This window comes from Pongo abelii, chromosome 13 (genome assembly GCF_028885655.2).
Source record: "Pongo abelii isolate AG06213 chromosome 13, NHGRI_mPonAbe1-v2.0_pri, whole genome shotgun sequence".
NCBI classification, from domain to species: Eukaryota; Metazoa; Chordata; class Mammalia; order Primates; family Hominidae; genus Pongo; species Pongo abelii.
The window spans coordinates 80,096,456-80,116,868 of NC_071998.2; the positions used below are offsets into that span (position 1 = coordinate 80,096,456).

General features: G+C 44.0%; 1 protein-coding gene across 2 annotated transcripts; it reads left to right on the top strand.

The window, feature by feature from the left end:
• The first annotated feature begins 1,292 nt into the window (after window positions 1–1,292).
• On the top strand, window positions 1,293–16,005 carry NFIL3 (nuclear factor, interleukin 3 regulated). Of its 2 annotated transcripts, none has more exons than XM_002819952.6 (2): window positions 1,293–1,486; window positions 14,144–16,005. In XM_002819952.6, exon 2 carries the CDS (start codon window positions 14,316–14,318, stop codon window positions 15,702–15,704), a length of 1,389 nt encoding a protein of 462 aa, XP_002819998.4. In that variant the 5' UTR covers window positions 1,293–1,486; window positions 14,144–14,315; the 3' UTR covers window positions 15,705–16,005. The 2 variants fall into 2 exon arrangements, with proteins under 2 accessions (XP_002819998.4, XP_054376143.2); XM_054520168.2 differs by lacking the exon at window positions 1,293–1,486 and adding an exon at window positions 9,532–9,551.
• The last annotated feature ends 4,408 nt before the right edge of the window (window positions 16,006–20,413 follow it).

The following is a 20,413-nucleotide window of genomic DNA, read 5'->3' on the forward strand; positions in this document are numbered from 1 at the left end:
GCTGGCTGGTGGAGGTCCTGCCCACCTGCCACACTCCGTATTTGGGCAAGCCTGTGAGTCACTGTCGGGAACATGGCTCCCTTCGCCAAGGCCAGCACTGACCACTATCCATGTATCGGTAAACGCAGGGAGTGTGCCACGTGCCTTGACAGTCTAGCGCGACGGCTTAAGAAGTCGCGGCTAGGTGCTGTTTTTCCCATTTTTTTACGTCTCTTCCGTAGCCCGGGAATTTGGGAGAGAAGACTACCGTATCCAGTTAGACGCAGAAATAACACTAAGCAGCTATCAGCTCAAGATCACAGGAAGAGATCCCGCGCGGTCGTCTCAAGCCCCCAGCACCAAACGACAGTGGGCGTCCCAGCGGGGCGCACGCGAGCGCGGACCTTCACATCCTCCGAGGAACGCCGCACCCGCGTGGCGGGGGTGGGTACATGGACCTCAGCGAGCCTCGTTTCCCAGTCGTATTACGCAACAACTTTGCAGCCGTCATCTTCGCCCTAATTGTGCAGGGGGCGGTGTTTGTGCGTGGAGCTTTCCCTCCCGGCTCCGGGCCGTCGCGGCTCTCGGGAGAGGCGCCGGGGCATTTTAATCGCTGCCTCCGCCGCGCAGCCCTGCGCAGCTGCCCGGCCGCGCCAACCCCTTCCCCGCCGCAGCGCGCCCCGAGTGTTGGCAGCTTGCCAGCCGCCACCCCCCGCCTTCCCTCCTGCCCACCCCAAGGTAGTGGGCTCCTCTCGGGAGTGTGCGGGGAAGGGGAGGCCAAGGTCCCTGCCACGCCCGGGTAGCCGCAACCCGCAGTGCTCAGTCGGCAACAGGTAGCCCAGCAGGCTGCGGCTCTCAGGAAGACAAAAAGCGCCTCTGCGAGCGAGTCAGGGTCGCGGGGTGCGCAGAGCCACCGCGGCGACCGGGAGGGTGAAGGGAGCCAAGAGCGGACGGGGCGGTGGGACGGGGGGCTCCCGGGCTCCTCTGCAGGCTCGCTCCGGTCGTGTCGGGCGCGCGGGCCGTTGCGCAACACTCGTTGCGCCGGGAATGGGGCGCCAGCCCTCGCGGGCGCTCGGACGGCGGTGGCCCTGGCCGGGAAGGGACGCGAGCTGGTAGTGGCGCCGCCGCAGAGGGGGAGCTGAAGGCGGGGAGGCGGGGCGGGGCCGCGGAGTGCCCGCCCCGGCCCGCCCCTGCCGGTCGCGGCCATTGGCGGCGGGCCGGGGGCGGGTGCGGGCGCGGCGATTGGGGCCGCGGCCGCCAGTCACGCGGGGCTGGCGGGCGGCGACGTAGCGCGGCGCTCGGAACTGACCTACTAACACACATCTCTCGGCGCGGCCACGGCGCCCGCGGACCCGGCGCGCCCGCCCGCCTCCCGCGCCGCGCCCTCGCCGCCGCCCGCCTCCCGCCGCGGCCCCGGAGGCCCGGCCCGGCCCGAGCCCCTAGCGCCGCCGGCCCGACTCCCGGCCGCCCCTTTCTTTCTCCTCGCCGGCCCGAGAGCAGGAACACGGTAAGCGCTCCGCCCACCGCCGGCCGGGGGCCCGGCGACCGCTCCCCGGGCGCGCTGCGGGCGGGCGGGCGCGGGGTGCGGGCCGCGCTGTGTGCGGGGTCGGGCTGTAAGCTGGGCTCGCCAGCGGCGGCGAGTGCGCGCGGGGCATTCATTACATAAACTTTTGCTGCCTTGTCAGGATGGGACTCGCCACCTTAAGGTGGCTGCTTTGATTGCAGCGCCTTCGCGCCGGCACGTAGTCCTGGCTGGTTTGCGCTCTCCCCCCGCTGCTGTTGCATAATGTCTCCTGATTTCAGGAAAATTGATGTTTTGGTAAAGAAGAGCGCCAGGCAGGCTGAGCCCTCTCCGAGCGGGAAGATGCTCTTTCCTCTCTAGTGTCTTTCTTTCTCTTTCCTTCTCTGGGGCTGGCGGCGTAGGGGGGAGAGGAATGGGGGGTTGAGGAATGGGGAATAGTCTTAATTTGCTTGGTGAGAAAAAGGGTTGGTAGCGTGAACGGTGACGGCATTCGGAGAATGCCTGCGCGGCGTTTGTTTGTGTCAGGGGCTGTGTCTGCACAGACGTTTTCCACCCTGTTTGTCGTCAGCGTGTTTTACAAGCCCTCGGGAAGGTTGTGGGATTTGTCCTTTCATACATTGCATAATCTGCCCACGGTGAAATGTTGGCAAGAATTGCGGGCTGATGTGGGAATATGCGCGTATGTGTGCAATGATTTGGTAATTGAGGCGCAGCGTTGGATATTAGATCGTTATTTACGTCTGTATTACGTCCCAAATAAGCAGGTTTTAAAACGATACTACAAAACCTGAAAGCAAGAATTGCTCGGATTGAATTCTGATCTTGGGTACTACTGGGGTTCGCCCTTTCAATGTTCTCAGCTGTTATTTTTAAATCTGGGACGAACCATTGTGACGTTTACCTCCCCACCTTCCTAATTTTAATGCATTCCATTCGATCAGCCCTTTTTCTCACCTTATTGTCATCGCTTTTTCAGACACGACAAGACAAATCACATAATAGTTTCCTGGAAATGTTGCATTATGTAACTGCCGAATTTGCTGGCAGTGAGCATAGAGAGAGGGAGCTAATTACGTGATTTTATAATCTTGCTACGAAGAAAGTAGGACAGTCTCAGCCTTTAAGAATGTCACTATAACAGTTTTTTTTTTCCTTAAGGATATTTTAAACAGGAAAGTAGACAACCGGGTAAGCATGGAGTTTGCTCATGCTGCCGAATGTGTGTCTTTTGCCCTAAATGAAACGCGCGTTCTTCTAAATTTAGCCCTATCACATTTTAACAATTGTGGCCTCGCAGTGCTATTTCTGGTGTTTTCTCTAGGGCTGTGTGCAAATACAAGTTCAAGGCCATTTGCTGTAGTTTTAACTCCACGCCTTCGGAGACCTTTGATAAGATTGTATTTTTAGGAAGGCATTTCGCAGCGCCCGGTGATTTGCTGGATGCTGGCTCCCATTTATGTTTTTAAAGGACACTTTAGGAAACTGCTGTTCTCTGAGAACAGCAGGGAATGGCCAAGTGTCATCTTCTGTTCTTGGCTTTTGTAAATAACAACAGTAAGTGAGGTCAGAAGTATTTATTTACCCCCAGACCAGATATGACCTATGGGAAACAGATATCGGTTAGTAGATTGTATTTTTGTCTGAATACCCTAGTTTTACTCATGTGAAGATGTATGAATATGTAATTTACCCAAATATTAAATTTCTTCCTGGACTGTTACATAGTGATTATGTGTGAATATATGTATATGATGGGATGTATATAACGTAACATTTAAATTAAGTGCAGGATTTTTTTTTTTTTTTTTTTGGTGGGAGGTGGGGGGGTGGACGTCTCTGAAACAGAGTATATTACCCCAAATAATTGCAGTCGCTTTCCAAGAAGCTAGTTGCTCTAGGCCCCCAGCTTCAGACCCCGACCTACTTTGCGAGCTCGGGTGGGAGTCCCGGGCCTGTAGGGGCAGCGTGGCGCCACCTTCCGATCGCGATCTCCAATGGCGCGTCCGTGCGGCCCCCAGTGCGCCGCTCCCTCCTGCGAGAATCCGGGGTCTGCGAGAATCCGGGGCTGGGGGCGGGTCTGGTAGTGGCGGGCGGGGACCTCGGGTCGGGACCGAGAAGCGCCTCCGGGCGGCAGTTATACTGGGGCTGCTCGGTGGCCTGCGCTCCTCCCTGCCCCCTCCCCACATTCCTTTGTTCTGGCGCGGGGGGTCCTCGCGGCGCCGAGGCCCCGCTGCGCCGCCCACCCGGAGGGAGGGAGGGTCTCTGGGAGGCGCCGCGTGGGGGCGCGGCCCGTGGAGCCCGGGCGCTAGGGACCGGCCGGGGCCGGCATACGGGTGCGCTCTGGGTTCGCCCGAGCCGCGGGAGCCGGGAAGCCAGGGAGCCAGGGACCCCGGCGCCCGCACGGAGCAGACAGGGGCAGCGCGGGCGACCCGGAGCGCCTGCGTCTCCGCGGCCCTCCTTCCAACAGGGCAAATCCAGGGGCCTGACTCCGCGCCTGTTCTGCGGTGAGGTTCAGAAACCTGCAGACACCTTTGTTCCAAGAGTCTTCATTGTATTTCTGAGCCAAGCGCGTCTCCATTCTTGAAGTGAAAAAGACCTTAAGAAAAACCTCCAAACGTCCACCGGCCACAGAAATTGGGGATGGGGGCGCTCCAGTATTGATAGTGATTAAAAGGAAGGCCTCAGCTTGACTTTGGCCAGTTGAGTTGAGCCGATTTTTTTTAACCTTTAATTTATGTGGTCACAGGCTAGAGGAGAGAGAACACTGATCTCGAGTTCAAAATAAAATCTAAACGCCCACATAGACGCTGCTGTCCTACTGTAAAACTACAGTACTTTCATCCTCGCATAAAGACTTCCAAGATTGTACCCATGCAGTAATTCATGGAGACATCACTGATGTTCTCCTGAAGCATATCAACGCAATCTGCTCTTTGTTGAAAACTGACCGAAAACTTGCTTTCTTTGGCATCATACCCTACACCCCTATCCCTAATCAGTTTCCCTCTTGTTACAGGCAGTAGTTAGAGAACAGGTTTCGGTGAGGTACAGATCCTAAGAGCGCAGGCCCTGGGCTTACAAGAACCCTGGGTCCCAGGCCCCAGCTTGTTATCTTCCAACACTGTCCTGATTTCCATCACTCTCCAGAGGGTAAACTGAGGGAATAAAACCTGTTGACTTAGTTGGTTGTGAGGAGTTCAATAAATGTTTCCTGTGTTATTGACCAAGAACCAGAATCTTTGTGTGTGTGTGTGTGTGTTTACCTTCATTTTTCTCTTTGTAAATCTCTTCGCAGTAACAGTAAGGATTCGTGTTGGAATTAAGTCTGTAAGATCTTTCTGGAGATACTTTTTTTGTTCTAATAATATATATATATTTTAATTTGCCATTGTGTTCAATGTTAATTTCAGTTTAAGGGGAATTCCTGACAGGATTGCAGAACCTCAAACTTCCCAAGTCATTGGGTTAATGTTTTGGGTAGCTGCTTGAAGGAATAGAGAGATGAGTCGATTATAGTAGCAGGAATGAAGTGACAACTGCCATATTAATAGCTCAGCTTTTTCCAATTCCCTTACACGTTCTGTGACTCATTTTCTGTAGCCTGGATGATTTCTCTATCTAAAACTTTGTGGTCTGAGATCAGCAGTGGATGGTGAGACCCCACAGATCAGCTCTCTTGTAGGGGGTATATGTAACCTGAAAACTAAGGCCAGTCCTGTGAAACTGTTGATATTTGACCCTTTTGACCAAATTTTCATTTGGTTTACCCTTACACTTGCGACATAGGTCAGGGCTTCAGTAAGAGTCATGAGCAGCAAAAACAGCCTGGAATTGATAGGCATCGTTGCCTTTTGATACTGATCATTCTTCAGAAAAGAGATAAAGAGTTAGTATTTACTAAACACATACTCTGCATGTGCCAGGCACAGTGTTGAGGGGCTCTATTATCATCCACATTTCATAGATGAGGAAATGGAAACTCAGAGAAATGAATTTGCAGCCCAGGTCGCAGAGCCTGAAAACCAGATGGGGAAATTTGCACCTCAACAAAGTGTATTCTCACACTCACTGTAGTTTTTGAAACAATTTCCTTTTCTGGGTTAAAGACTTATTTTTGTGCAGTGCAGTTATAACATCACTGTGATGCAACAGCCTGAAAATTAAAACCCTTTGTGAGAGGCCTTTCGGACGTTGAGCAATGTGCCTGACTCACCAGCTGAGTGGATTTTTCTAGTTGACCTTGCCTTGGTCATTAGAGTCAATTTCGAGATGTAAATGCGATTGCAGCATGGAATGGAAAAGGTGCAGTCATATTGCCTGGGCTTTATTTTTACCCAGGTTAAACTCATATACTTCATGATTTCCATTGTAATCCAGATGCCATTGATGCTGTTAAAGTTGTTTATTTTTAATTTGTATTGAGGAATGAGAGCACACTTGGGATTCAATTCAAAATATAACAGAAACAATGTAATTGAAATTTCCTTTAATATTCATTTCTTGTTTTTGTAAGGTATGCCTGTATTTCACAGGGTTTAACACATTGTTTGATATCCTGTTATTTTTCTAAATTATATTTGAGTTGATTTCTATCCAGGTTGGACTTGTATGAGAATGTCGAAAGACGTTGACCTTTGATCACAGACATTACATAAGAATTTTTCAGTTTCAAAATGAATTTTTATTACGACTACTCCAGTTATCTTTCACATTTCTTTGTAAGTAACTTTACTGTAGTTAAAAAAAAAACAAACACCCAAAACTGTTTCTCATATGGCTTTAATAAGAGAGCATAAGCTTGTTTTTATGATAAAGTTTACTAGAGATTTGCTAGATGCCATTGTTAATAATCTGTGCTTTGAGGACTCAGTTTCATAGGACTCAGAATGATGTTTATAAGCCTTTTAGTTATCAGAACATGTCTTTTATTAATTAGCTTTTTAGGGGTCTTAAACTGTAATTAACTGGCCTTCAAATAAACACTACAAATAAGCATTTAAAAATCCACTCTATTCATAAGGTAGAAAATGACATTTATAATCATCCACGGACTAGAAAAGTGGAAAAAGAAATTAAAAAGCCAAGTGAAGCAAGTTGGGATGATTCTACTTTATCATTAGAAACTTTCAAGAATTTTCTCAGCCTGACTGCCCCCCGAGCCCACCATTTTTGCCATCATTACACCATGTTGCATGTATTACTTATTCATTGGAGAATTTTCTACAACTGGGTTACTTTGTGATTGTTGGTGTCCTTTTAAGATTTCAGATTAGTTGCTACACTGATCAGTTATCTTTTCAGAAGTTTCAAGATATTAATAGTCCCCACTTTTAAGTTTCTATTGATTTTTAAAAAATTATTACTGTTCTGTTTTTCCCCCATGTTACTACCCATCTTTAGTGAGAGCTGTTCTTATTTCTCAAGCTGTGCAGTTAATTGTTTGGTCGTGCTAGCGTGTATGTGCTAACTCTGTGCAGGCTTCAGAATAATTTAATTGTGTATTAAGTTTCAAACACTGACGACCTCTTAAAGAAGAATGTTAAGTTATACTGTTTCATATTTCAATTACTTAAATTACATCAGTGATGTAATAAAATGCAATGTTGTCATCGTATTTATTAAATTTAAATTTAATTTTCAGCTAGTCCTTTGTCGAACTTGAAATATTTTCATTTATCATAAACTGGATCAGGCTTTGACACATTTATTTACAGAGGCACCCAAATAGAAAAAGTAGGTCAATTTGTTGCTATGATAGAATAGATTCTGGCAGTGTGCGAGTGTGTGTGTGTGTGTGTGTGTGTGTGTGTGTGTGTGTGTCTTGCCTGTCTTGATCAAGTGCACATTTCTCTCTAACTTTGGGGTAAGCTGCTTCTTGGGGACAGAATGGCCCTTACAGAGGTTTAACATAGTTTTCTCAGTTTAAAAATCCTTCTCTTTTTCAATGGGATTAGAAAATTCTCTTGCAACTTCAGTGTTTTCTGACTGAGTTTTTTCACTCCCCATTTCCTCTGGGTCGTACATGTGTAGTGAATTCTTTTCTTATTTCATCTCTGCTTTTAAATACTAGATTGTTTTCTCATCCATGAAAAGAAGTAAAGCATTTCATTGACGCAGATACTGTGAATTTTACCCACAGGAAGAAAATGTAGGGTTAACATGTTGCTAGTATTCATACTTTAAAAGTATAAAGAGATGTTAATTGATTAATTGATTTGATTTTTTTCATGAAAATGACATTTATCTAAAAAATAAGCATCTGCTGTCTTACTGGAGAGATGGCTTACAGTTAACATAACTTAGGTTTACCGTGAAGACATTTTTTTTTCCTTTACTGTTATCTATATTATATAACAGGGAGAAAACAATACATTCAAAGAGTAGAAGGAAAATAAGATAATTCTATAATGTTTCCAAATCATTGGGCGTATCAAATAGTATTTTATCGTCTATTGACAGAATTTTAAAAACAAAATATATATTGCAATTTGCAATAAAACTTACCCTTTAGAGATAATTAATAACAAAATGTTCTCAGAGTAGATTTTAATGTTTAGACTATTAGTAAGATTTCAGATGATTGAAACAAAGCATGTTTATTCTTTTGTTTTGTGGAGCTTGGATTGTTAAACATTAGTTCTGTGAGAGACCAGGGAAGATAAAGGTCTATCATAAACGTAAGTAATGAGATAACTCCTCAAGGATAAATTTGGTCTAGAATTATTGTTATGAGGTTATATTCTTTTATAGAATTTTCTAAATCAAATCTTATACTTAATTAAAAATAATAGGGTAATCTGACTTAAACTTTAAAAATCTGGGCTTATGAAATATAATTCTTGCTATATAATTCTTGCTTAGAGAAGTAGTGTGATGGACTACACAAAAGCATTAATTAGTGATGGCACCTTCAGAGTATGTATGGAAAAATATGTCAACTGGTATGTAATAATACCTCCTCTTAAATTTCTCTTTTTTATTTGTGTTTTCAAGGAGAGTCGTATCATCTAATGTGTGTAATGAAGTTAATCGTGCTGAATACACTAACATCATAGAATTGGCATGTAGTGTCAATTATTCACCAAAAAAGAAACTTAAGCAATGACTAATACACCACAACATTAGATGTTGATTTGAAAAGATGATGCATAGATGAAGTAATTGTTAAATTAATCATAAGGGAAAATATTGAGGCTTGAAATAAATTTGTTAGGTTAGCATAAATCCTGAGGCTTTTTGAAGGCATCGTAAACTACTTTTGCATTTGCTTTAAGTTTATTGTTGAGGGGCATAAGGAGAGCTCAGAGCCCATCTGTGCCCAACCGCTGTGTGGTCTTGGGAAGGTCAGCCTGTCTTCTAGCTGATTAATCTGCAAAATGAGAGGGTCAGAGAGACACTGTCCCCCACCTCATGTTGAAAACAGATTACACTCTTGGATTTGTTAAAAAAAAAAAAAAAAAAAAAAAAGATCATAGGTGACAATGTCCACAGCTATCATATTTCTTTTTCTCTATTTAACATAATCAGAATGGCCAGGAGGTTAAAATTTCAGTAAAGATATGAACATTAATAAAATGTTTTCTCAATTCATAAATAGTGCCAGATCTGAAACATCTAAGGAGGATGGGGAAAAGTTCTAGATAGTATCTTTGCTGGCTAAAGAAGTTAAGACAGCATCTAAGAGAAGTTAAGGGGCCAGGCGCGACGGCTCACGCCTGTATCCCAGCACTTTGGGAGGCCGTGGCAGGTGGATCACCTGAGGTCAGGAGTTCAAGACCAGCCTGACCAACATGGAGAAACCCCGTCTCTACTAAAAATACAAAATTAGCTGGGCATGGTGGCGCATGCCTGTAATCCCAGCTACTCGGGAGGCTGAGGCAGGAGAATCGCTTGAACCCAGGAGGTGGAGGTTGTGGTGAGCCAAGATCGCGCCATTGCACTCCAGCCTGGGCAACAAGAGCAAAACTCCATCTCAAAAAGAAAAAAAAAAAAGAAGAAGAAGTTAAGCTAGCATAGTGCCTTACTGCGCCCAAAGTAACTTAGTAAAAGGGTATGTATTACTCAGAAACGAAAGTGACACAAAAGAGAACTGTGTGTAAATGAGACTGCATTGCACAGATGCAGAACCACCTGTGAAAGTGTAGGAGAGAGTAAAGGAACTGGGCCGGAATGTACGCTCTGCCATTTAACTAGCTGTGTGACACTGGGCAAGTCACTTGACTTCTCTGAGCCTTAGTTTTCTTATATGAAAATTGTCACCAAAAGTGAATGAAAGAAAGCAGGTCGGGCTCCCAGTGCCCATTCTGTGGTAAGTGTTCAATAAATGGCACCTATTATGATTGTTTTTGTTATTATCTCCATGACAAGAAGAAAGCCTGCACCCCAGGCCCATGTCTGTGCAACTCTGCACTCACACCTGGTTCCCCTCTGCTCACCTGTTTGTCTCCCACCCACCCACGACTGAGTGCCTGGTCTCGGGAGTTTGGTTTTTCTCTCCCTCTTTATGTGCCCCAGTCTCCCCTTGTGCCCAGTACACAGTAGGTGCTCCATATGTGTTGAATAAATTAATGAATAAGAGAATCTCTCTGTTAATAAGTAGAATATCCTCTTTACAATTCACATAACATTAAAAAGAAAGCATCAAAAAGGTTTTCTGGTTACAAAACTCTCTTATATAAGGTATATGGGTGACTGTTGATGAAAAGTTGAGCACCTAATATCTTCAGGTTTTTGCTAGAAGACAAGTATATTTTAATTTCCGCCCTGAAGTAATTCGCAGTGTAGTTGGGCACAAAAGACAAACATGTGGAAACACACACAGTGTATATGATTGTGCCTCTCTCCGTACCATCCCACAATGCTGATAAACTCTTTTCTACACTGCAAGGTTATTTGATACATAATATTACAGAAAATATCCTAAGATAGTGTGGTGATTTGCCATTGAGTTGTTGAGACCATGAATGTAATACATACAGATGAGAGCAGAATCACAGATTTATAGTGACATGTCATGAAATTCAAATAGGAAGAAGATGATTAAAAACAAATGAGGTGGCCTGGCGAGGTGGCTCACGCCTGTAATCCCAGCACTTTAGGAGGTCAAGGTAGGCAGATCACCTGAGGTCGGGAGTTCAAGACCAGCCTGACCAACATGGAGAAACCCCATCTCTACTAAAAATACAAAAGTAGCTGGGCGTAGTGGCACATGCCTGTAATCCCAGCTACTTGGGAGGCTGAGGCAGGAGAATTGCTTGGACCCTGTAGGCGGAGGTTGCGGTGAGCCAAGATCGTACCATTGCACTCCAGCCTGGGCAACAAGAGTGAAACTCTGTCTCAAAAAAAAAAAAAAAAGCAAATGAAGTTTTCTGTAGGTTAATGTACCAACAAAGTTGTAGAGATGATAAAGTAGTCATACAGTACTTAGACACCTAGAAGACATGAGTTAAGGAAATTTTAAGACAAATGGGGCTGGCTATTTTAGTTAAATAGAAATAGGATTGTGAAGGCTCCTTCCCAATTGGGCCCCAACCTTGAAAAGGTCCTAGAAGTTTAGGAAGAGTAACTAAGACAGAATGGCGGGGCATTTCAAAAGCATTACTGTAAATCTAGTAAGTGAGGCAAAATAAAGGAATCTGATTTTTTTTTTAAGAAGGAACAAATAAGATAACACATGGAAGAGAAAGATTCTCAGGTGGAGAAAATAACCAGAATAATAGTCTGCAAGGGATCATATGATGTTTAAAAACTAAAAGTGGAAAAAAGTAGTGGCCGAGAATATAGTGGAGATTTGAAAGGTGCCTTGGGAAAGGTCAGTGCAATTGTCTTCTTTAACTGGGATATCTTCCTCTTTACTTCTCCACTCATTTTACTTTAGCAGGAGGACTTTGCTGAATGGCAGAGTGCAGACTTCAACAGAGGAAAGAATCCATTCAATATGTAAAGGAAACTGGGTTTTCATGTTAGAGGACAAAACCTAAATGCAAATTAGAGGAAATAGTATTGTTGGCCGGGCGTGGTGGCTCACGCCTGTAATCCCAGCACTTTGGGAGTCCGAGGCAGGCAAATCATCTGAGGTCAGGAATTCAAGACCAGCCTGACCGACATGGTAAAACCCCATCTCTACTAAAAATACAAAAAAATTAGCTGGGCGTGGTGGCGCGCAACTGTAACCCCAGCTACTCAGGAGGCTGAGGCAGGAGAGTCCCTTGAGCCCGGGAAGCAGAGGCTGCAGTGCACCAAGATTGCACCACTGCACTCTAGCCTGGGCAGCAGAGCGAGACTCTGTATCAAAAAAAAGAAAAGGAAATAATATTGTGATAAATAGGAAGATTCCTTCTCTGCAGCATCACTGCTGACTGTGACATACTCGTTGCCTTCATTTCCCATTAAAATTTCATTATCAAAAAACAAACAGAAACTTGGTATTAATAATCACAAATTTCTCTGAGTTACGACTAGCTGTTCCCTTAACTATGTTGGCTCAGTTTAATGGGCAAAAACCTGGCATGAAACATTATTCTTTATGATCCTGAAATTATTATATAATTCCTTTCATTCCTTCTGGAAAAGACAAAAGAAGCTGGCAGGCTTTTCCAATTGATAAAAGTAAACTTCATTTTATTAGTCATTATGAAACTAGGTGTAAGAAAGAGATAGTGACATCATGTAAGAACATTACATCTTTTTTTTTTTTTTTTTTTTTTTGAGACGAAGTCTCGCTCTTGTCCCCAGGCTGGAGTGCAATGGCGTGATCTCGGCTCACTGCAACCTCTGCCTCCTGGGTTCCTGGGTTCAAGCGATTCTCCTGCCTCAGCCTCCCGAGTAGCTGGGATTACAGGCACCTGTCACCACACCCGACTAATTTTTGTATTTTTAGTAGAGACAGGGTTTCACCATGTTAGCCAGGCTGGTCTTGAACTCCTGACCTCAGGTGATCCGCCCACCTCGGCCTCCCAAAGTGCTGGGATTACAAGCATGAGCCACCACACCTGGCTCATTACATCTTTTTAGTATGGTAGGATAAAGTGCCACTGTGTGCAGATCGTGCTGATGGAACTGTTGTTGTACCACGTCTATTTTATGAAAAATATTACTGACTGGAACATTAGGCAGAGAATCAGTGTCTAGAAAGACAGTTAAATTCAAAAGCCCCCATGCAATGATTGCTACTGGAACATAACATGGATTTTATTATCGCAAGCTAAGGCAACTGTCAGGCCAAATTTGTACTGTAAGTATTTCATCAATGGAAGAGGAAACTAATGAATGATTCTATTTTTGAGTTCTTATATTTTACTTGAAACTAATTCATATAAATGAAAGAAATTTTCTTCTGTAACTATATTCTCTTGGTTTAAAATAATTTCAAGAATGCACTATACTTTTAAAAACCCCCTTTGAATAATAAGTGTTTTTTTGTTTTGTGTGGGTTTTTTTTTTTTTGAGGAAGTCTTGCTCTGTCACTAGGCTGGAGTTCAGTGGTGCGATCTCAGCTCACTGCAATCTCTGCCTCCCAGGTTCAAGTGATTCTCCTGCCTCAGCCTCCCGAGTAGCTGGGATTACAGGCGCATGCCACCACACCCAGCTAATTTTTGTATTTTTTAGCAGAGATGGGGTTTCGCCATGTTAGCCAGGATGGTCTCGATCTCCTGACCTCGTGATCTGCCCGCTTCGGCCTACCAAAGTGCTGGGATTACAAGCGTGAGCCACCGTGTCCCGCCTAGTAACTGTTTTTTAGTTCAAAGCTACTATGTAACTGAAATCTGAAATCTATTTTGACAGAATTTTCAAGATCACAAAAAATATTTTGGATACTTCAATCTTGAATGTTTGATAGAACAAATTCAAAGGAATCAGAAAAAAAAAATTCTAATCTCTTAAACTCAGATGCTTGTAAAGAGATGGCTTGATGGAGAAGAATCCTTTTCATTTAGTTGCAGTGAGTCACCTGGTGGAATTTGCTGGGATATAAGCCTCCCAGGCAGTCAAGGATGTGATGGGCAGGTTTATGTCCACGTTAAGGTATAGATTAAAACCAACAGCTCCGTTGTTAATGTGGCTTTTACTTTAGTTTTTGTAGAAGAAGTTTGTCTCCATTTATATTTTATTCCATATAGTAGTGCAGAACTTTTTTTTTTACTCACGTTAAAGTTTACTTGGTAAAGTCCCTTTTAAGAGGTGAGCATATCTGCTTGGCAGTGATGTAAATATTAGGTAACATTATTTAGAAGCACCACGGTGTGCATGTACTGTTTAGAAACTTACCAACCAGAGGCTATCTGTCATTTCCTTCCTGTAATTGCCCACACCCAACTATTTCTCCATTTTGCCTCATTAAATATAGCCTTTCTCTATTTCTCCCTGGGCAGAGGTTATTTTATTTTTCCCTCACTTTCCTGGATCACATATTCTCTTACTGATAGGCCTCATTAGGGATTTGTCCTTTACAGCTTTATAGTTTAGGTATTTGGGAACTTATTTCCTTTTTGAAAATGCTAACTCGTTGAAAGAAAGAACTGTGGCCGTGCCTCATCTGTGCTTGTATGCCCTAAATGCTTAGCATATTTCCTTGTACATAATTTGTAATAAACATTTATCCAATGAATAACTGGGTTTTTTTTTTTTGTTCATGTATTGCAGATAACGAAGGAGGCCCAACTTCATTCAATAAGGAGCCTGACGGATTTATCCCAGACAGTAGAACAAAAGGAAGAATATTGATGGATTTTAAACCAGAGTTTTTAAAGAGCTTGAGAATACGGGGAAATTAATTTGTTCTCCTACACACATAGATAGGGTAAAGTTGTTTCTGATGCAGCTGAGAAAAATGCAGACCGTCAAAAAGGAGCAGGCGTCTCTTGATGCCAGTAGCAATGTGGACAAGATGATGGTCCTTAATTCTGCTTTAACGGAAGTGTCTGAAGACTCCACAACAGGTGAGGAGCTGCTTCTCAGTGAAGGAAGTGTGGGGAAGAACAAATCTTCTGCGTGTCGGAGGAAACGGGAATTCATTCCTGATGAAAAGAAAGATGCTATGTATTGGGAAAAAAGGCGGAAAAATAATGAAGCTGCCAAAAGATCTCGTGAGAAGCGTCGACTGAATGACCTGGTTTTAGAGAACAAACTAATTGCACTGGGAGAAGAAAACGCCACTTTAAAAGCTGAGCTGCTTTCACTAAAATTAAAGTTTGGTTTAATTAGCTCCACAGCATATGCTCAAGAGATTCAGAAACTCAGTAATTCTACAGCTGTGTACTTTCAAGATTACCAGACTTCCAAATCCAATGTGAGTTCATTTGTGGACGAGCACGAACCCTCGATGGTGTCAAGTAGTTGTATTTCTGTCATTAAACACTCTCCACAAAGCTCGCTGTCCGATGTTTCAGAAGTGTCCTCAGTAGAACACACGCAGGAGAGCTCTGTGCAGGGAAGTTGCAGAAGTCCTGAAAACAAGTTCCAGATTATCAAGCAAGAGCCAATGGAATTAGAGAGCTACACAAGGGAGCCAAGAGATGACCGAGGCTCTTACACAGCGTCCATCTATCAAAACTATATGGGGAATTCTTTCTCTGGGTACTCACACTCTCCCCCACTACTGCAAGTCAACCGATCCTCCAGCAACTCCCCGAGAACGTCGGAAACTGATGATGGTGTGGTAGGAAAGTCATCTGATGGAGAAGACGAGCAACAGGTCCCCAAGGGCCCCATCCATTCTCCAGTTGAACTCAAGCATGTGCATGCAACTGTGGTTAAAGTTCCAGAAGTGAATTCCTCTGCCTTGCCACACAAGCTCCGGATCAAAGCCAAAGCCATGCAGATCAAAGTAGAAGCCTTTGATAATGAATTTGAGGCCACGCAAAAACTTTCCTCACCTATTGACATGACATCTAAAAGACATTTCGAACTCGAAAAGCATAGTGCCCCAAGTATGGTACATTCTTCTCTTACTCCTTTCTCAGTGCAAGTGACTAACATTCAAGATTGGTCTCTCAAATCGGAGCACTGGCATCAAAAAGAACTGAGTGGCAAAACTCAGAATAGTTTCAAAACTGGAGTTGTTGAAATGAAAGACAGTGGCTACAAAGTTTCTGACCCAGAGAACTTGTATTTGAAGCAGGGGATAGCAAACTTATCTGCAGAGGTTGTCTCACTCAAGAGACTTATAGCCACACAACCAATCTCTGCTTCAGACTCTGGGTAAATTACTACTGAGTAAGAGCTGGGCATTTAGAAAGATGTCATTTGCAATAGAGCAGTCCGTTTTGTATTATGCTGAATTTTCACTGGACCTGTGATGTCATTTCACTGTGATGTGCACATGTTGTCTGTTTGGTGTCTTTTTGTGCACAGATTATGATGAAGATTAGATTGTGTTATCACTTTGCTTGTGTATAGTCAGGTAGTCCATGCAAAGGCTGTATATATTGAACATTATTTTTGTTGTTCTATTATAAAGTGTGTAAGTTACCAGTTTCAATAAAGGATTGGTGACAAACACAGAACTCCTGCTCCATTGCATTTGATTTGATAGAAAAGAAAAATCAATTTAAGTTATAAAAATAAATATTAAGATATTTTACATTTTATATGGGGGAGTTCTCTCCCCTGAATAAGAGAAAACTGAAGTGCTAAGTTCAGCAAATAATTTGTTTTTCCAGGCTATCAGTTGGAAAACCTTCTAAAGAGAAAGAAAAATAACCGTGAATTTTCTTGCATTTGAGACTAATTCACTAAATTATATTATATATTTTTCTGTAAGATTATGTTTTCTCTATAATTTTCTTAAGTATAAAAATCCAAGTTGTTTGGTAACAGCCTCTTCTTAGTTATCTACCCTTTAAGTATGACACATGGATGTGGATAGTTGAGTCACTGACGCATTTTATTAAAGTCTGTTTTAAAAGAGCAGATAAAGACTGAGGATGAGGCATTTTTATGTTATTACAAGTCTTAACAGTTCTAGAGTATAACAATCTAGGGAACTAAGCTAAACACTATTTAGTTTCTAAAATTTCAAAGAACACGTCAATTACCACATGCCAAAAGATATAATCTGAGTATATATAATGACATTTTAGAAGATTTATTAATGATGAATAGGAAGAGTGGCTCTATATGTTCAGATGTTAGCTTAAAAATTACAGAAGTCCAAAAAAAAAACTTCCTAAGTAAATTGAGGATAAGACCATTATTGATTATTTGTCCAAGACGCTCAGTTGCCATAATTATGGAAGTAAGTGAGGTCAAACGTGGACCAAGTGCTTCTGTTGCAATGTGTGACTGGCATCTGCCTCTGCGTCTGGGATGGGGTGGGGTTGCGGGAAAGGTGTGGGGGTTGGTAGGTGGGCTGGGCGTTAGTCAGGCACAGCTTTCTCCAGAGATAACTGCTCACCGAAGCCCTCTCCAGAATCATGTCTTTCCACACTGACCTCTTTTCTATTCTAGAAGTGGGTAAAAGACTTGAGCAGTCCTGGAACTGGTGCAGAGTGACATTGAGTCAGCCCTCACTTCTCACCCGCATCTCATGTTGGCAGGGAGGCAAAATGCAGGCAGGAAGAGCCTAAGGGTAGCATCCCGTTTTAGGAGCCTGCAGTCTGTGACTGTCCGCTTTGAGCACAAGCCTGATTTTTGATATGCTAAGTTTCCTGCACTTTCATATTTTTAAAAAGTATGGTGCCTTGTATTAAAGGCACTGCCAGTAACACACACACACAGGCCATCCACTTTGTCCTTTTTGCCACAGGGGTCACTTTCCTCTCCGAAATCTCCTGGCTCTTAGGGAAGTGTGCTGCCTGGCTCTGCTCTTGGCCTTCTCTCTCCAGTATTTTACTAGCTGCTGGGTAAAGCCCAGAGGCAGAGTCTTCTCATTTGTGAAAGTTATAAAGCAGGGAAGGAGAGCTAAAATATCCGATGGGAGTCAGGATCCAAAAGCCTTTGATGGCCTAGATGGGTAGGATGAATCTAACAACATGAAATATAATAGGGATACAATGTAAAGCCAGGTTCTTACATTTAAAAAAAAAAAGCAACTATCCAAATTCACAATTGGGAGAAAAATAATAAAATAACTACATTTTTTTTTTTTTTTGAGATGGAGTCTCACTCTGTTGCTCAGGCTGGAGTGCGGTGGCTCCATCTCTGCTCACTACAAGCTCCGCCTCCCGGGTTCACACCATTCTCCTGCCTCAGCCTCCCGAGTAGCTGTGACTACAGGTGCCCGCCACCACGCCTGGCTAATTTTTTGTATTTTTAGTAGAGACGGGGTTTCACCATGTTAGCCAGGATGGTCTTGATCTCCTGACGTCGTGATCCGCCTGCCTCAGCCTCCCAAAGTGCTGGGATTACAGGCGTGAGCCACCACACCCGGCCTAAAATAACTACATTTTTAAAAATGAGTTTTAGTTCCCTCAAGCTTACTGAGAGTCAACAACAGTGGAATGTTGGGTTGTGTCAATGCAAATAGCATTCCAAGCACAGGTGGCTGTCCTCCGTACCTGGGGTGCACGCTTGATAAGAGGTGTAACAGCAGACATTCCAAAGGAGATGGGAGAGTTTGTAGCCATGAAATAAGACAAAGTACTAAGAAAACTATTGGTAAATTGTCCAAAAAGGGATGAACCTTACACTATGGGCTACTGAAAGGGAGAATAAGTAGATAATAGCAAGAAAGGTAAATCTCGAGTAGTTTTTTTTTTTTTTTAGGAAGAACTTTGATCTCTCAGAGCAGTGAAGAAGCAAACAGCACCTTCCCCAGTAATCTGTGAATATTAGCACTCATGGTGTGTAGCACACTCAGATATCACCATTTGAACTCTTTTTCCTTAGCCTTCTTTTGCCTTTTTATTTCAAGGATCTAAGTTATCATTGGGATCATTTGTAAATGTTACCCCTCGTGGCCGGGGGTGGTGGCTCACGCCTATAATCCCAGCACTTTGGGAGGCTTAGGTGGGAGAATTGCTTGAGTCCAGGAGTTTGAGCCAAGAATGGGCAACATAGTGAGATCCTGTCACTACCCCCACCCCCAAAACCTCCCCAAAATTAGCTGGGCATGGTGGCACATGCCTGTAGTCCTAACTCTGCAGGAGGCTGAGGAGGGGGATCGCTCAAGCCCAGGAGTTCTAGGCTGTAGTGAGCTGCAATGGCACAACTGCATCCCAGAATGGGCAACAGAGCAAGACCTTACTTATCGCGTCACCCCCCCCCCCAAAAATGTAACTCCTTAGGAATAAAAGGAATATCATAAACAAGCAATTCCAATCCCACTAGAGACCAAAGAAACGTAAAATTACACCGTGACACTTTGGTTTCATGATGTCAACCAACCAAACACCACCACCTCTCCTTCCCACTCACAGAGCCCCCAAGAATGAGAAAAAATGTGTTTAAAACCAAATAAATGTATAACTATATTCAAAAATAAGAAACACAAACCTCAGAGCTCCAGAAGGTTTAAGAATTCCCAGCAAGGTGACTATCCGGCAGGCCCTAGATAGTGAGAGGAAGCTGCGGTCAGTCACAACCCGAGAAAGCTCCCACTGGGTTCCGCCCCAGTGACTGAACAGGAGAGCCCTGTGGGGAACCTGAGTGATCCTCAGGGACATTGGCTGGGCGAGGACACAGCAGCCACAGCCACCAGCCAGGCCAAGCGCAGTGGGGAGCAGCGCAGGGCAGAGTCGGCGGCCGGGAGCGGGGTGGTGGGGGTGGCCTGCGCCCTGGTAGCCCACAGCGCCCCTGTGCAGTGCACGCATGCGAATGCGCCCCGCAGTAAGGCTGCACAGCCGCATAGCCATCTTGTGTCCATTGTTTGACCTTTTTTGATTTTCGGTTTTTTATTGTTGTGCCCATTTTTATAAAGAAGAATGCTGAGAGTCTGAGAGGTTGACTTGTCGAAACTCTCCCAGCTGGCCATCAAAAGCGGCGGTCAGGTCAGACACTTTGTTCTTCCCCCGATATACCCAGGAAATGAGACTAAGGCGTGTCTCCAACCTGCATGAGAAAAGGAAGCAGTCCAAGGGAGTATCCAAAGTGACTTTGCTCTGTCAATCGGTAAAACTGCTGTCTAAGCATCTACTTGTATAGATATATAATAACTGTGTAATAACTTTATTCTTTTTTGTCCTCAACCAGCAAACATTCCCAAATTAAAACAGCCCCCATCAACGTAGGTCTTCCATTTCTCATGGATATGCACACGTGTTTCCTCTGCTGAAGTCAGATTCCTCACAAATGGGCACCTTTTTGACACACAGCCATTGTTAATTAAAACCTTAAAAGAAATCGTGTTACATTTTTTAAAAAACTAGTAGCTGTTAAGCTCATTTTTTGAAAACTATGAATTATTTCTCAGAAATGAAAATTATTGGCAGCACCCACCTGGTTTTTGTTGTTTTGTGTTCTGTGGGACAGAGATGGGGAGTTGTTGAAGTGCAGTATTAATTACCACTGGGATGTCTTGTGCTGGGCCACCAGCTACTTGCACCAGAAAAATTTAAATAAGAAAAACTTGTGGCCGGGTGTGGTGGCTCACGCCTGTAATCCCAGCGCTTTGGGATGACAAGGCAGGCGGATCACCTCAGGTCAAGAGTTCGAGACCAGCCTGGCCAACATGCTGAAACCCTGTCTCTACTAAAAATACGAAAATTAGCCAGGTGTGGTGGTGGGCACCCGTATTCCTAGCTACTCAGGAGGCTGAGACAGGAGAATCACTTGAACCCAGAAGACAGAGGTTGCAGTGAGCTGAGATTATGCCACTGCACTCCAGCCTGGGTGACAAGAGCAAGACTCCATCTCAAAAAAAGAAAAAAAAGTCTTGCCAAGGATGTGAAATTGTGGCATACTCAAAATACCGGTGAGGATTCAGAAGTAAGAGAACATGCAGAATTATGAACCATATAGTCTTCCCAGAAAAAG

Bases quoted from the DNA above. Each gene is read 5' to 3' on its own strand.
- NFIL3 (XM_002819952.6), top strand. From the start codon at position 14,316: ATGCAGCTGAGAAAAATGCAGACCGTCAAAAAGGAGCAGGCGTCTCTT.